General features: G+C 41.7%; 1 protein-coding gene across 1 annotated transcript in view; it reads right to left on the minus strand.

Moving 5' to 3' along the window:
* Nucleotides 1-389: 389 nt before the first annotated feature.
* Nucleotides 390-16,642, minus strand: part of ptprz1a (protein tyrosine phosphatase receptor type Z1a) — a 110,354-nt gene continuing 94,101 nt past the window's right edge. Inside the window, exons 15-29 of the mRNA XM_079502218.1 lie at nucleotides 15,183-15,203; nucleotides 13,753-13,849; nucleotides 13,535-13,617; nucleotides 13,256-13,390; nucleotides 11,970-12,104; nucleotides 10,955-11,118; nucleotides 9,866-10,001; nucleotides 9,431-9,583; nucleotides 8,038-8,131; nucleotides 6,837-6,910; nucleotides 6,189-6,359; nucleotides 5,645-5,797; nucleotides 5,205-5,347; nucleotides 4,211-4,346; nucleotides 390-2,574 (exon numbers count right to left, since the gene is read on the minus strand). Of these exons, the coding sequence (XP_079358344.1) occupies nucleotides 2,431-2,574; nucleotides 4,211-4,346; nucleotides 5,205-5,347; nucleotides 5,645-5,797; nucleotides 6,189-6,359; nucleotides 6,837-6,910; nucleotides 8,038-8,131; nucleotides 9,431-9,583; nucleotides 9,866-10,001; nucleotides 10,955-11,118; nucleotides 11,970-12,104; nucleotides 13,256-13,390; nucleotides 13,535-13,617; nucleotides 13,753-13,849; nucleotides 15,183-15,203 (1,839 nt within the window). The 3' untranslated portion in view covers nucleotides 390-2,430. The remainder of the gene's footprint in view (nucleotides 2,575-4,210; nucleotides 4,347-5,204; nucleotides 5,348-5,644; nucleotides 5,798-6,188; nucleotides 6,360-6,836; nucleotides 6,911-8,037; nucleotides 8,132-9,430; nucleotides 9,584-9,865; nucleotides 10,002-10,954; nucleotides 11,119-11,969; nucleotides 12,105-13,255; nucleotides 13,391-13,534; nucleotides 13,618-13,752; nucleotides 13,850-15,182; nucleotides 15,204-16,642) is intronic.

Below are 16,642 nucleotides of genomic sequence, written 5' to 3' on the forward strand. Positions count from 1 at the left end.
CGTTTTTGCCACTGTAGAAGCCATGCAGAAAACAAAAAAAATAGCAAATTTCTGTTTGCTGAATTCAAATTGAACCAAAGAAATCACACATATGTTGGATTCAGATTGAAATAAGCCAATTATACTAAGATACCCTGACCATGGGGTGAGTCATTTTGGGGGTGCCTTTTTTGGGAATGTGATGCATTGCGTAAGCTTGTAGATGAAAATATATATTTTGATTTTGTCCCAAATAGTGGCCAGTGGTCCAACATTAGCTGTACACAGAGACAGACGGACAGGGTCGAAAGCATAATCTACGCCTCCCATGCCGACAAGCCGGGATAATGATTAAATAACAATATTACTCAATAAAAGTTGCTATAGATGTACACGTTTATTATAGTGCAAACAAAATGGACAAATCACTCCAAATCCTTCCTTTTTCACTTATTTAATGCCCTATCTAATCATCAATGTATCACTAAAAAGTGTCAGTACCCCATCATGCATCATATTTAGTCTGTTACAAAATACAGAAAACTGTAATATAAAAGCATTAACACATTTCTACTAAGTATAGAATTAAACAATACATTTAAATGCACTAAACTGGTCAAATATAAAAATCTAAAAGTATAAATAGAAATTTGGTCCATTGAATTGATTATTTACATTAGATTATTATTATTCCAGGCCCTTGTTCATTTCCCACTTCAATAGCACACTGCTGCTACCATCACAATGGTATTTACACCAAGAAAACGAGTCGTTCAGTACAGTGCATGACAGCTACAAAATATAAGCTAACAAAATACGTCCTTTGATGTAAAAAGTTTTGTTTTTCCCTTCTTTCCCCGTTTTAGCTTTAGGCCAATAAATACAAAGTAACTTAAGGAAAGGTGTTAGACAAACATCTCAGGGTGGCAGTGAAAGAATTAAACCATTGACCAGATTTACATGGCAGCCATTTTGTTCTCATATCAGTTGACATAATGATGATGCAAGAACAATATGGCCGCTGTGTGAATATGGTCAATAGGATTGTTAGTCTGCAATTTGTATCAAAGCCGTTAAGAGTTACAGGATGAAAATATAAAAAGGCACACATTACAGATCGAAGGGGTGTCATCATGTTCAGCATAAAATAATCTTCTTCAATTATGCGAGGCCAAGCTAAAACATAAAAAAACGTCTTGACCATTGTCTAAATGTAGCCGCAAGAAACTCTTACATGCTATTTTTAATATCTGGCATCTTACCAACCTTTGACAGCCCATTCATCCAAAAAGAAATCTGTGTGAAGTGAGGGGCGCTAATATATTAAAGTCTAACTCATGTTGATTAGGTGATGTAATGGTGATGTAAAACAAACGGTGCCAACACAAACATTAAACGCCATTAACAATAAAGAGACAATATGACGTAATGAGGCACATTATGGCGTAAATTTCCCCTTCATTGTCAATGGCGTTTACAAAACAAAAATGTAACTAAAGACAAACATTAAACCTGTGTATAGGAGGGGCTAGCGCCCCTCAAAAAATAACACTTGTGTGAAGTGAGGGGCGCTCTTATCATCATACATCATCACATTCGGTTCGGCCAATCACTTTTGGCGTCCTCACTTTTCTGTCCTCACTTCAGGACAGAAAAGTGACAGCCAATCAAATCATCACTATATGGGGTACACACACACACACAAAGCAGGGCATTAAAAATTTTAAACTCATCAACATTGCAGCTGTACGGAAAGCTTTGTTTGTTTCATAAAAATCCACCGTAGACATGTTTTGAGCTGTCTTTAAATTCCATACAGCTGTGGAAAAAGTGTAGAAATCACTCAACGGTCCTGCGTATACCCACGAAATTGCACATAATGCTGGAGGCAGCAGGACGTTCACGTTGCGTTATTGAAAGTGATTCCAAACTCGAACATTTAGAAGAATTATCACACCTGCACACAATTTATTGATGATGCCAGCAGCCAGATATTAAACATATCATCCTTCTAAGATTTTCTTGCGGCTAGTCTAAATGCCTGACTTTGCCTGAGCTCGTAGCGAGGTCCCCCAGCCCAGGAGTCTATCGAAATTGACTCCCTAACGTTCTATCTCTATACACCACGTCTTTGACGAAAATAGCCGACCTACAAGATCACAACGTGTAGATCGTCTATTTTCGCCAAATGTTCACCCCCAGAATAGGGACTCTGGGGTTCATGTGGATAATGTCTGCAACATGCGACATTGGCCAACTCAAGCTAGTATAGAAATGACCAAAGTGGAAATATTGTCATATTATGACCCTAGCCCGTGTGAAAAAAGGAATACAAATCCATTGGTGGCAGCCTATAGGCGAGGAAGGACAAAAGGCAAAGCGCAGCTTATTTTTCTTATAAAATAGTTCATATTGGAAGAGTTGAGAGTCTTTGTTTGTTTGTTTGTTTTGTTACACCAGGGATTCAAGGCTCTCCGCGGCACTAGCAGTGCCCACAACAATGGTACCGTTGTTGTCAGATGATTGGCGCGTTCTTTCATCTTCCTGGGTCCCCACAAGACTCAGCATGGCCTTGTACAGGAACTGAAGATGATCCTGAGTGAGGAGAGAGATCGGACAATATGTAAGTTCAAGAGGGTGCAAGCACAACTCTGACCTACTCTAGTGGTCATACCGGGTGCACAGTGTAGAAAGGATCTTTTACAGCCAGGGGGGGAATATAGGCTCTATGCACAGCAGCCATATCGGAAAGACCTCTTCCTTCACAGGTGTTACCAATGATGCTAATGAAGGTTCTGCCCCTAAGGTGGTTCTCAAACTTTTTAATTTCAAGGACCCCTTAAGGGTTCTAAACAGTGGTTTAGAACTGTAGTTCTCAAAAATAGCAGATATACAAGCTTAAAATACAGTAGCTTGTACAACTGCTATTTTTGAACATAATTTGAAAAATCTTGAAAGTGAAAATCCTTTAGATTTTTTCTTCTCTTCTGGACACAAAACATTTTCAAAAACGTTTGAGAACTACTGATTTAGATTTAGGTCTTAATGGACAATTTCTGTCAAAGAAGAACAATACCATAAGGAAAAGTAAAAGCAACTTTGTTAGTTTCTGTCACAGCAGTGATCTGCCCCAGAGACAGCAAACTGTTATTTTTCCATGTGTAAATATGTTACTATACAATCCATATTGTCAGAAATTCTCATGATGCAATCGCAGATAAACATCGACGACCACCTGAGTCCGATCGTCAAAAAATAGGGTTAACTAGATAAAGTGCCCCTCGGGGCACAGGTCTCCACCAGGGCAGGTCAGGTTGTGGCCTCCTGGTGGCGCTATAATAGGCCAATGTGAAAAGGGTGCCATTTCTCTTACGCATGCAGGCAATTGGATGATTTGAGGCATTTTGTTCCAAAAATGTGTTTTGCAAAAATCCACCTGTTGGTGGCGCTATAACAGGCCAATGTGAAAAGAGTGGGATATGTTCCTCAGCCTAGTAGGAAAGTCTGTGAAAGATTTCATGTAAATTGCATGCTGCGTTCATGATTTGAGGGTTTTTTGTTCAAAACGGGCCAATCCTGCAAAATTTGAAAGCCAATGTTAGCCAATTAGGATGGAATATGAAATATCGGACAGATCCGTCTTGAACACATGATTATAGAGATAGTGTGTAACGATTTGCGATTTGTTTGGACAGAATCTGGAGGAGTAATATTCAAAAGTCGGCCTCCTGGTGGCGCTATAACAGGCCGTTCTGGAAAATTTGGGGCAGAGGTTCATCGTTGGCATCCAGGGAGTGTGTGTGAGAAATCTGGCATCGACCAGGTTAACAGTGCCGGAGATTAGCTGGTAACAGACGGACGGACGGACACACAAACACACACACACGGACGGAGTGCAAAACATACTCTCTCCCCATGCCTTCGGCCTGGTGGAGACAATCAATATTCAGATTAACTTTACTTCAACTTTACATTCCTAATACAGTACATGTGTACATTGACTGTCGGGTGGAAACCTCATATGTCGAAAACCGTCCGAAACGCTTGTGGATCTGCTACTTTGGATACTTTAGACTTTTGTGTGACGCTGTAGTATAAATCAGCATTAGGGCAGAGTAGGGCAATAACTTAAAAAAATAAAACAAAATCAGAATATGGAGATAAGAGAGTTTCTGCCCGACAGAGATGATAATAATGATAACTTTGTGAGATATTAAACAAGCCCCCTTACAATGTCAGTGAAGGTTCCTGGCCTCATGAGGTTGGTCATCCTAGCTACTTGAAACACGTCAACAGAATGTTCTGCCTCCAGGTGGTGAGCCAGAGAAGACAGAGCACAGAACGTTCCTGCTACAACTCCCCCAACGCTGAAAAGAAAGAAAGAAAAAAAACCCCATTAAATTATGTTTTTTCTGTATACTGCCCTCTCTCCCTGAGCAGCTCACATTGAACACTAAGAAATGTGAGTGTTGTGAATCTTTGCTAAACTTGAATTGAACTGAATTCCTCTTGGAACAGGTGAGTAGACAGTTGTGTGACTACGGTAGGTTTGACATAATACAGAGAATACTTGTAGGTTCTATACATTTTCTTGAGTCTAAAATACGGTAGTTTTAAAATTGTTTATAATAATAATAATCTTTATTGTCAACACCAACAACAAAACAACACAAAACATAACACCAAGACAATACAAAAACATGAGGTCTCCACTGTGTACAGAACCATCCTATCGGCGGGGCAGTCCGTTTAATGCCGCGATGGCTGAGGGGACAAAGCTCCTACTGAAACAAACCTTTTTCCATGGTAAGGTTCTGTATCTTTGTCCTGATGGCATGAGGTTGAAAAAGCGATACAGGGGATGATCAGTGTCACGTGATATTGGAGAGTGCTAGCCATGTGATGGCCTTATTGTTCATATCAGAAAGTGTTGGTGTGGGAAGTTTTATAGTTTATTGTTCTATAATTGTTTTTGGTCGGCTTTCGACCGTCGGATAGCAGGGGGCTTGTTGTTGAAAACGCCATCAAACTATAGGCTATTTTTAGCACCTTACTGTCGGTGATCGGCTCTCAGGTGCATTCAGCTACTTTCTTTGCACAAACCGACTTATCTCCCAACATCATTGGACTGCCAGTCTGTAGTAATCTGTCTAGTCTGTTTGGTGGAGAGCTACCTTAACCTATAATGATAGATTTGAGGCTGAGACAACGGAAGGAGGTCGTACTCATCGTGGACGACCACCGGACAGTCCCTGTTGGCGTTCTCCTCTCTGACCATGGTGAGCAGCTCAAAGGTGTTGCTGATGGGGCTGTCTGGGTTCGGCCAGCGGGGGGAGCGGTAGTGTCGGACCTCCAAGACATAGTCGTCCTGTCAATGAACAAAACATATGAGAATGAGACACATGTGTGAACAAAAAACACTTTAGGGCAGTGTTTCTCTAGCGGCTTTCAAACAAAAGAAATGTGACACAAAAAAAAGCGAACCATCACTTTCAGCCATGGGTAAAGAAGCTGGTAGTGGACTACCAACAGAACATAATGACTCTCTTTACTCTTTGACTTCTTCGAGTGGTTGTTCTGTGGTTCTAGAATAATGGAGGTGTATCCGGGTCGGAGAAATGTATTCTGTATATTATCTACCATAATGGAGAGAATTCAACGTCACCTGTGCAGCTTCCAGGACATATTCCTGGACCACAAGCATCTCCTCGTTGGCCAGACACACATGTGTCTCACTCCTCTGGGTGACGGTGAACGTCTCACAGCTGATTGGCTGCTCTCTGCGAGGCCAGAAGACACACGGCTCCTCTTCCTCCGTCTGACAACAACATGAGGAAGATGAGAAGGAGACTTTTTTCTTTTTCTTTAGGAGCTATGTTTTTGTCCACTTCCTCAGGTCCTTCTGCTGTTTATTCCTACTAACAACAACACTACATGTTTAAAGCAGTGGACACAATTAATGCTATAGACTGGCTATAAACAAATGCTAGATTGGCGAAACCTAATTGGCTGTTTTCTGTACAAGCTGTAATCAATACATGTTCTTCCATTCCCGTGCTAGGGTTGGACATTACACCTCTCATTAAAAATGTTTTTACTGAGTGGGGGCCCAGATGTTCTTGTCAATCTGACCATTTGACAGGAACAAATAGTAGGCCCACAAAAACTGGAAACTCTGAGGTAAATACAAAATGCAGAAGGCTACTAACCACGCCTTGGGTTTTTCCCATTTCAGGTGTCGTAGGGCACCCAGGTACCAGAGTGCCAGGCAGGGACACAATGACCTGGGCATTGTGGTCCCAGATCATTCTCCAGAAGTCTTTTATCGTGCCAGGGAGTGGACACTGGGTCACGATGAACTCATGGCTCTGCCGGTAGCCCTGCATCAGCAATTAAAGTGTTGTCGTTAATTAATCAACATGTTTTACTTGAAGGAGAGAGACAGTGTGTGGGAGGCTTTTTGTCTTACGCACATTTTGCTATTGTAGCAGATACTTTCCTAAATTCTGCTGTTCTGCTGTGCAAAAGGTGACAAACATAAAACCCACAAACGTACGTTTGAACGAGTAGGACGTTAATTTATAAAGAAAATGTAACAATGTTCAAACGACGTTTGAACGACGTTTGAACGAGTAGCACGTTAATTTATTTAAAACAAAATTAACAGCGTTCGAATGGCGTTCAAACGTCGTTCGAACGTCGTTCAAACGTCGTTCAAACTCCAACTGCAACCAACCAACTCAAACCACCTCCCGAACACAAAGTTGCAGACTTTGCGAGCTGCAGGCACACAGTAACATTTCTTAGAAATTGTGTTTCTAGTTACTCATTATTGATTGAAGTATGAATGCTCTTACTGTGATGTATGATGCATTAATGTAGTCTGATCCTTCCCCTGCCGCTGTAGACAGGCTTACCCGCGACCTCTCAACTGCAAGCACACAGGATTATTTTAAAGACATTTTCTCACAATCTCATTATAATAATTATATCCACATCAACCATACAGTAGTTCAGTACAGCAGTTGTTCCCAAACTGTGGTCGGCACAGTGATTTTGTGGGGGTCCCCAGATATTTAGCTTAATGAAAAAGACCATTACTGTGTAAAAGGTAATCAACAAAACATAAAAAATTTAAAATATTACCTAAAAAAGAGCTGCAAATTGTGAAAATAGCTCATCTACATGCTCACAACGCCTCACATTGAGCTTGTATATCAACTACTGGTATTTCCACAATATTTATCTGTGGAACTGAGTCAAACAAAATATAATGCCTCAACTCCTAGTGCTTGTCACGGTGGGGGGTTCCCAGTTCAAATGTGATTCTTTTGGGAGGTCAAGGCCTGAAAAGGTTGAGAATCCCTGGAGTACAGCTCCTGCCAGGAGGAAACGGCTCTTTAATGGGACTTGTTAACCCATTCAGGCCTGACGTCGAAATTTAAAAAAAAAAGTTTTCTAAATCATGACAATTTTCGGAAAGATTTGAGGCACATTTTAACGATTTTTCAAAAATAGCAGACCTACAAGTTCATAGCGCGCCACTCGGTGGCGCGCTATGAGCTTGTAGATCTGCTATTTTTCAATAGCTAAATTATAACAATGTTTAAAACACCAAAACGGGTTCCCGCCCCAAAATGGGTTAATGGTTAATGTGGTTAAACGCTAACGTGACATGGATGCGTTCCAGGTCTCAATGGGTTAAACGGATAAACGTTAATCCTGATTGCCTGAGTCGTCCTGTTTACACGTCGCCTTGCGTTTGTATGGCGCTGAATTATGAACAACTAGGGCAATAATTAGGGATGTCCCGATCACGTTTTTTTGCTCCCGATCCGATTCCGATCATTTGATTTTGAGCATCTGCCGATACAGATTTTTCCCGATCCGATATCTATATTTTATAGAAAACCTTATGCCATATCACAATAGTACAATATCCCAAATCACATACAATTTCTAGTCTAATATCATGATATGGATATAATATTGATAATAGGGATACATCGAAGCTATAGGAATTAGGAAGCAGAATGAATAAACGGGTTTGGAACTCACCAGGTATCAAAGAGGCATTTCTGTTCTTGTTTCGGTTGCACTCTTTCAGAGCAGCAGAATAGTCACACTGTTTGGCATTGGATTGGGATATCAACTGCAAAGAAACAAACAATTAGCTGTTTGTGTTTAGAACCTCAAAGAATCCAACCCTAATTGATTCATTCATTCATTCCATATATTCTCCTCCAAAATTCAATCTCTTAGGTCTGGGGACATGAAAAAACGTGTTGGAATTGTTTTTCTTATTTTTTAAAAAGTTTTTCTGACCTCAATTGCAGCCAAAAAAACTTTGAACATTCAGTGGATTTTCTGTGGTCTGGAGTTTCCTGAAGGCTCAAACAAGTGCTCTGATCCATAGATCAGAGCACTGAAAAAATATAGATGCCTCATTGGTCGCTGCAGTTGGTTGGAGCGACCTGTCTCCAACGAGAGGAGGAAGTCAAGCGGAAGTGCTGAAGGCACGCTGCGTCGCTGCCACTCAAGTGGCTACTGGCCAATCACAGCACGTCTTTTCTGGGACATTGCCAAAGCAAGTGCCGCTGGGAAAGAGGGAGGGAGTGGTGCCTCTGATTGGCCTACCGAACTTCCCCTTCCGTTACGTAGAAGCTTGGCTAGCTTCCCATTTGCTTCCGCTATGCTTCGCAAGGAATCTCGGGAAAGCTTGCCTCCATGTTGCCTTCCTTCGAGAGACAAACGCCCCAGAGCCGAAGGAGGCGCGTCTACCTTTGTATGTCTATGCTCTGATCTGCCTGTGGACCTACAGTAGCCCCCAGAACGTATGCTCTGATCTGCCTGTGGACCTAGCCCCCAGAACGGCTGGCCAACGTTGAAGCCACAGAGCCTAATGGTGGAAGCTGGAACTGCAGGCAGTCCCGTGCATATAGCTAAAATAAGGCTTTTTCCATTGCATCTGAAGAAGCTTAGAACACAAAGAGAAAAACACCTGGCATGGCATGCTGGAGTGTATTTTTCTGTTAAAACCATTTAATACACTTTTGGGACCAGGACCATGACAAAGACTTTAAATGTTGTTAAAAAATAGGAGCACAGTAGTTCACCCAAAAAAGTACTTATTTTCCATAATTTACACACCCATTGAAGCCAGATATTTTTGTTGCAATCCTGAGCCAATAATTTGATGACCGGGTCATCAATCATATAGACCCTTTGAGACTTTCAAGGCTTCATGAGGGGGTAATTGATTTTTCCTTTAATATTTATGATTTTATACACAAAATGTGTTACAAAATAGTGGAAATAGATGCTATTTCCATGATTTTTGGAAAATGTTTCTAAATGTATGAACCTTTTTCGACATTACGACAATTATGCAAAAATAATTGCGATGATAATTGTGATTAGGCGATTATGTAATAATGTGTGTTCCAAATACCTTGAACTGCTTCTCTAAGTGCGTCCTCCCTGACGGCCCAGGGGTCAGGAGGTCATTGACGTACTCGTGAAGGTGACCAGAGGCCACCTCTGTCTCTGTCTCTGTCCCCAAGATGGCCTCCACTAAGGCATCATGTATGAAAATGTACTGTTCCTGGATAAGACACAATTTATCGATAATCAAAGAGGCTTTATTTATACTCTATGAGTCACTAACTCATGAAGCTTCAAGCAGTGAAATGTTGGTGTGGCTGTTCCACAAGACTGTGCTTAACAACAACGATGCAACACAACACAACAACAACAACAAAAACAACAACATAATATAGATAATGCTACACTGTAATGACATTTAGCCTGAAAAAACATTTGAAAAAAAAAAACATGAACGAGGAAAAATAAGGTTACAAAAATAAAAGGTAACGCTATCATGTACCTCTGTTTGAACCAGGTAGTTCCTCTGTGTGCGGATGTGTTTGAGGAAGCCCAGGATGTTGACGTTGCCCTCGTCTCGGATCTGTTTCAACATGCTGTCCAGCACCATGTACGTGCCCGTCCTACCCACACCAGCACTGTAACACATCACACCACATCAACATGTTGTCCTGTCCACAGCAGCATGGCACGTGCACACATAGACCTCAAAGGGGGCTTGAGCCCATGCCCTTTTACCCGTCTGTAAAACATAACTGCCCTTTCCAGACCATGAATGCAGCATTTGCTACGGTGAAAGAAATGCAAATGCCACTCCTTTCCATGCCATACCGGAAGGCAGCACTCAGAAGATTTTTTTCCAAAGTCTCCTGAATTTGAACGCAGTATTTTGCATTTAACAAATTTATTTCAAAATCTATGTCGTACACCGCATCTCCAGGAGATAAAGAGTGCTGGGTTGCACCCCGAAAATAGCAGATCTACAAGCTCTTGTGCATTTGTCTTATATGTAACGCCAGCACCGCTATTCCATATTTAAACTATTTTCAGCAATGGTATAATTTTTTTTTTTCGGTCAGTAGATCTTGTTGAGCTGGTCATTTTGAAAGTAGCTCTCAAGTGAAACAAATGGCACCCCTGCGCTAGAACATTGCCTCGTTGTGTTTCATGTTTTGAACCATTCCGGGTGCTATGCACCGTTGCTAGGGCCCCGCCTGCACCGTTTGTTTTCACTCAACCACACAGGCTTCTGTTTTAGGCCGCGCCTTTGCAGGCTTTTTTCTCAGAAACTAAAGCGCTGTCCATGGTGTTGAACAGATCTGCGATGTTCGGAGGTCTTTTCTGATTATCCGGTGAGCGCGATGGGAACATTGGCGTTTTCTAGAGCAAAGTATGGACCTCATTTTAGATCAGTAGCATTGACGCTATGTTTTAGCATCTAAGATGGAAGCCAAATTTGGATGTCAAATTTTTTTTTATACCAAAAATGCGTGGGGAAATATACTGTCTGGAGCTTATATCCACGCTCATCTCATTTTGTCGCAGCTAAAATTGACAGAAACATAAATAAATGGAATGATGGTCCTCCAACCTGCAGTGGACCACCAGCGGACCCATGTGTTCGGTCCGGGCCTTGGACGACTTGCGGATGAAGGTGAGCACGGGGAGCGCGTGCTCCGGCACGCCCATGTCGGGCCACTGGGTGTAGTGGTACTGGGTCACTGTTCGCTCCGAACTGCGGCCCTTCTGGGACACCTGCAGGCAGGTGTGAGAGAAATAGGCAACCAGGTCTATGAAAACAAGTAGGGGTGTAACTAGGGTTGTTCCGATCGGATCGGGTGATCTGAAATCGGGGCCGATCACATCATTTTCAAATTATCGGAATCGGATCGTGAGCCAAAAAACGTGATCGGCACATCCCTCGTATCAGGATTATATCCATATCATGATATTAGACTGGAAATTGTATGTGATATTGTACTATTGTGATATGGCATAAACGTGTTCTATAAAATATAAATATCGGATCGGGAAAAATCGGTATCGGCAGATACTCAAAATCAAATGGTCGGAATCGGATCGGGAGAAAAAAAAACGTGATCGGGACATCCCTAGGTGTAACGATATATTTTAACACAATAACTATTTAACAAAGAAATTAAATCTGTGTGAAACATGTGGATAGTGCATGTTTTTAAGGGAAAACGTATGAATATGGATATAAATAAGTAGACAGTGATTCTCTGGCAAACGCATAATGGTCAAACCCGTATACCTTGACATGAACACAGAGAATACACACATTTATCGATAGACCAAGTGTAGTGATGTTGAATGGAATTGGGCTTCAATTGAAGAAATTATAGGCCCACATGATCGCTGTAAACGTATATCTACAAGCTCAGAACGCGTCGATTGGCTTCGCGCTTGCAGATCTGCTACTTTTGATACTTTTGTGCGATGAACAAGTAGGGCATTCATTTACGAAAAGACAGAAAAGGTTAGAATGTGGAGATGGGAGGTTTCTGCCTGACAGCAACGATATCCTACTGCATAGGATTATGTGTGGTCCAGTGGCATTGTGGCGGTGTGGCCTTCTCTCTGACCTTTTTGACGGAGGTGTTCCTCACAGTGAAGGTCCTCAGGGTGTAGTGGGCCAACACCTCGGTGCTCTTCACCGTCACCAGGAAGCAGCCGTACTCCTCCTGGCTCTCCAGAGGCCAGTACTGGTCACACTTCCTCTGGGGGGGGAGGAGGTCACATTTAGGGTGCGTTCGGAAATGCGCCCTGAACGCACTGGTGTGCTCTCTTGTCGTTCGTTTATTCAGTGTACTCGGTGCGTTGTCGTTCGAAAAAGCATTTCCGAACGCACCCTTAAACACAACAGACCATCAACCACCATGAGGTTCTACATTAGCATACAGTGACGTGAGAAATATGGCACTGATCGGTCAGTCCAGTGATTTGCGGACAGACTCAAAGACACACAGACAGACAGTCTTATACAGTGTTGATTCCGTCGACTAAAATTATGATGAAAAATGGTTGTCGTTTTTTCACGCAAACTAAATAAAAACTAAGCTATGATGACTAAAACTGACAATTTCGTCAACAAATAAAAACTAGACTGAAATGGAGGGACTAGTGGAGGAGAGATCCAGTAGAACTAAAAGACAAGTCATTATATATTTGGTAGCTCTTGGGTGTTGCACTCTGAAAATAGCAGATCTACAAGCTCACAACGGATCACATTGCGACGCATTGTGAGCTTGTAGTAACCAAGTGTAAATTCAAGCATTACGACCCTATCAAGGCCTGCCAAAATATATATTTTGACGACTAAATAAAATCTATAGATTTAGTTGACTAAAATCTTATGATATTTAAAGTAAACTAAAACTAGACTGAAACTAGAACTTTTCAGATGACTAAAATATGACTAAAATTAAATGAAAGTTTAGTCAAAAGCCTATGACTAAACTAAATCAAACTGTGCTTAAACCTGAGGACGATTCTACAAAATGTAGAATCGTAAATCTTGACAGTTTTCTGAAAAACCTATATTTCTGTCAGTGGTGTTCAAACTATTTCATGTCAAGGACCCCAAAAATGTTATGTATTTGGCCTCCGACCCCCATCTCAAAATATGTTGTTCAAGGGACCTCCCCAAATTTGCGGCACATTTTCACGATTTTTCAAAAATAGCAGATCTACAAGCTTGTAGCGCGGCACTCTGTGCCACACTATGAGCTTGTAGATCTGCTATTTTTCAATACCTATTCCCGTACAGAATGGGTTAAATGGGTTAAAATGAGATAATTTGTTCATTCAATAGTCATCTGACTATATAATAGTCTCTTTCAGAACCATGCATCCTGTAACAATGTCTCACTCTGCCTTTCTCCACCAGGTTGGTGATCATAACGATGACGCCAACATTCTGCTCCCAGACCATCCTCCAGAAGTCCTCAGTGCTGGACTTCAGAGGACCCTGAGCTGCGATGTAGGACTTGGGCTTGTTGAAGCCCTGACAAGACAGTGAGACAACACAAAAACAGAGTTGAATAGGAGTGCTTTCCTCCCAGGTAGATCATGTGTGCAGCATGCTGGATTCTAACACTTGGAATAATGGTACCGGCAGGCAAATTCATAATAAAAAATGGTTCCTTACGTCCACATAGTTTGCGTTAATGTAATCCCCAGCCTTTCCATCTTTGTCACTCAGGGGTGACAGTCTGACTCGACTGTGGTCATCTGAGGGTGGAAAAAATATATAACACATATTATATACTGTATACTGTATGAGTGAAAAAAAAAGTCAAATCTACTGTAAGTAATTTTTTTGGGGATGAGGCCCAGGCACGCAAGCTTCTAGTACTGTATACGTACAAGCTAGGATGTTGATGTATCTGTTTTTGCTCTTGTTCTCTGGGTGGTTGGAGCTGTCGGTGGTCATACCCATCTCCACACAGCACGACTGCACTTCCTGTAAACACAGACGGAACATCGAGAAATGTCGACTCTGGTGTGTGGGTGTGGACACCGCCAGTACTGGTTGATGAGTAGTACTGCAATAAGCTCATAAACTCAAAATTAATCTCTGGCTAACCCTGTTACCTTTGTCTATGACGATAAATGTTTGTTACCTTTTTCCGTCAACGAAAACTAAATGAAAACTAAGTGACGATGACAATTGTCAAATCAAAGACCAGGGTTCAAATCTGAGACAGCTTTAACAATGACCAGTTCCCTCCGCCCTCCCTCAGTTTATGTGAGTAGATGAGGATCAGTTGGTGAGACACACAAACAGACACATCTACTTTGTTAGCATCAACGTTCATTAACCGCATGAACCCACATCGAAAATAGCTGATCTACAAGCTCACAACGAGTCGCAGCGTGTTGTCAGCTTGTAGCTTGTCTATTTTCAAGAAAGAGATTTGGTGTAGAGCAGGGGTCTTCAACCTCAGTTGCTACGGGGGGGGATGGGGGGGGACGACGACGACAAACAAATCTGTGACTGATAGGAACCCTAGAATATTCTGAGGAGAACGTTGTGAGCTTGTAGATCGGCTATTTTTGACAAAGAGGTTTGGTTATAGAGGGGGAAAACAGCAGACAGTACGGAGTCACGTTTACTACAGTATAGTATTGATGGTTTAAGTGGTTAAATACGCATCAACATGAATCCAACATAATGATGATAGTGCTGTCAAAAATGTCTATGGAATCTATGAAAAAGTTTAATCTTTAACACAATTGTATAGGCCTATGTAGTGTCCCTGCTTCATCTCTTTGTATCAGCTAGCAGTTCCCAAACATTTTTGGCCGTGCACCCCCTGTTACTGTGTGTAACGTGCGTGCGTGCGTGCGTGCGTGCGTGCGTGCGTGCGTGCGTGCGTGCGTGCGTGCGTACCCTTGTGTAACAAGGGCACGCACGTTAACTTGTGTAACAGGGTGTGTGTGTGTGTGTGTGTGTATGTGCGTGCGTGCGTGCGTGCGTGCGTCACACTGCACTGAGAGACAAGCAGCTGCTCTATACATCTCCTTACTCTGTGTTTCACAGGACTTTGCTGTTTGTGTTAAATAACACCATGAAACCGCCATTACCCTTTTCATGTCGCCCACCCCCTAGAGGGCGTTTGCGCACCACAAGGGGTGCACGCACCACAGTTTGGGAACCCCTGGCCGGGTCATTGGTCTGATAAACATGAGCCCTGGTCAAGAGCAGGGAAAGGGGAGGGGGGTGTGGTACAGAGCCCTGAGGGACTCCATGAAGTATATAGAGTTAAAGCTGGTTAAAGTTGTTGTTGTCTTACCTCATAACTCTCTTTCAATATCTAACGGTGGCAGTGAGAATGCAGAAAGCACAGCCATGATGATGATGTTCCAATCACACACAGCCAACACAAAAAAAGTGCAAAGAATAAATAAATTACAAGGCAGACATAAAACTCATCAACACTGCTACAATTCAATCAACGACGACCATTCTTGCCAATCAATGAATCAATCAATCAACCATTAAAGCAATCTAGCAGGGCAAATATCTTGATCTAGTTTTGAAATGGCCAATTGCTATTTGTTTGTATCTCTCTCAATAAAACATCATCCATTATGAAAAGACAATATGCATTTCCTATACAACAGATAAGGATTAGATTGTAGGTAGATCTTTCCCCTTCAATGGCAGCTTTGAAGTGACATGTGTGTCAAACTGTCCTTCACTGAGATAGCCCATGAGAACAATCACCACATATATCATGCAACTAAAACAACTTTATCATTGCAGACTATGAAATGCACACAGAGCTCAAAGCATTAAAAGCCCAACATATATAAAAGAAATCACACTTGTGTGAAGTGAGGGGCGCTCTCATCATACATCACATGCCGTGCTCAGCCAATCAAATCATCACAAATGTGGTACACACAAACACACAAAGGTGTTTTTAGGGGCTAGCACCCCTAAAAGTATATGTTTTTGAGGGCCCTCCTATGTCCAGCTTTGAGGGTTTGTGTGCACACAAACATTGTGTTAGCACAAACATTGAATGCCATTGACAATGGCTGGCCAGCTTTGAGTGTTCGTGTAAACACAAACCTTTTGTAAAACACAAACGTTGAAGACGAAGGTGAGTGAGGACGCAAATTGTGATTGGCCAGAATGAGATGATGATGTACGATGATGATAAGAGCACCCCTCACTTCACACTGTTGTGATTCTTGTTCTTTTTTTACAAATAATAACACAACTGTTAGAGTTGTGTACAGCCCCCGGGTTGCAGCGTTATGTTTTGTATTGGAATTCCCATAGGCGAATATTAGATCGCATCAATTAATGAGAACGATTCTACAAATGTCTTCTAAATCCAGTTTTATGAAAAACCTATTTTTCTATGTCAGTGGTTCTCAAACTATTTCATGTCAAGGACCCCCAAAATGTAATTGGCCGGAACTCCCCCAGAAGCAAAGGTTTGAGTTAAAAACTTTAGCTCTGAAATAATATATATTCAAAGATTTGCAACACATTTTCACGATTTTTCAAAGATAGTAGATCTACAAGTTCATGTTCTATGAGCTTGTAGATCTGCTATTTTTCAACAGCTAAAGTAGTTAATGCTTAAAACACCAAAAGGGGTTCCCGCCCAAAATGGGCTAAGAACTGTGTTCCAAAAATAAACAAAACACCCCAGAGATTCTATCAGATATGTGACTCTGTGTCGATATTGAGTTACATTTGGTAACGTCTGTCTTAGGAGATTTTTTTTTAGTACTT

This window comes from Electrona antarctica, assembly GCF_951216825.1.
Source record: "Electrona antarctica genome assembly, chromosome: 5".
In the NCBI taxonomy this organism is placed as follows: domain Eukaryota; kingdom Metazoa; phylum Chordata; class Actinopteri; order Myctophiformes; family Myctophidae; genus Electrona; species Electrona antarctica.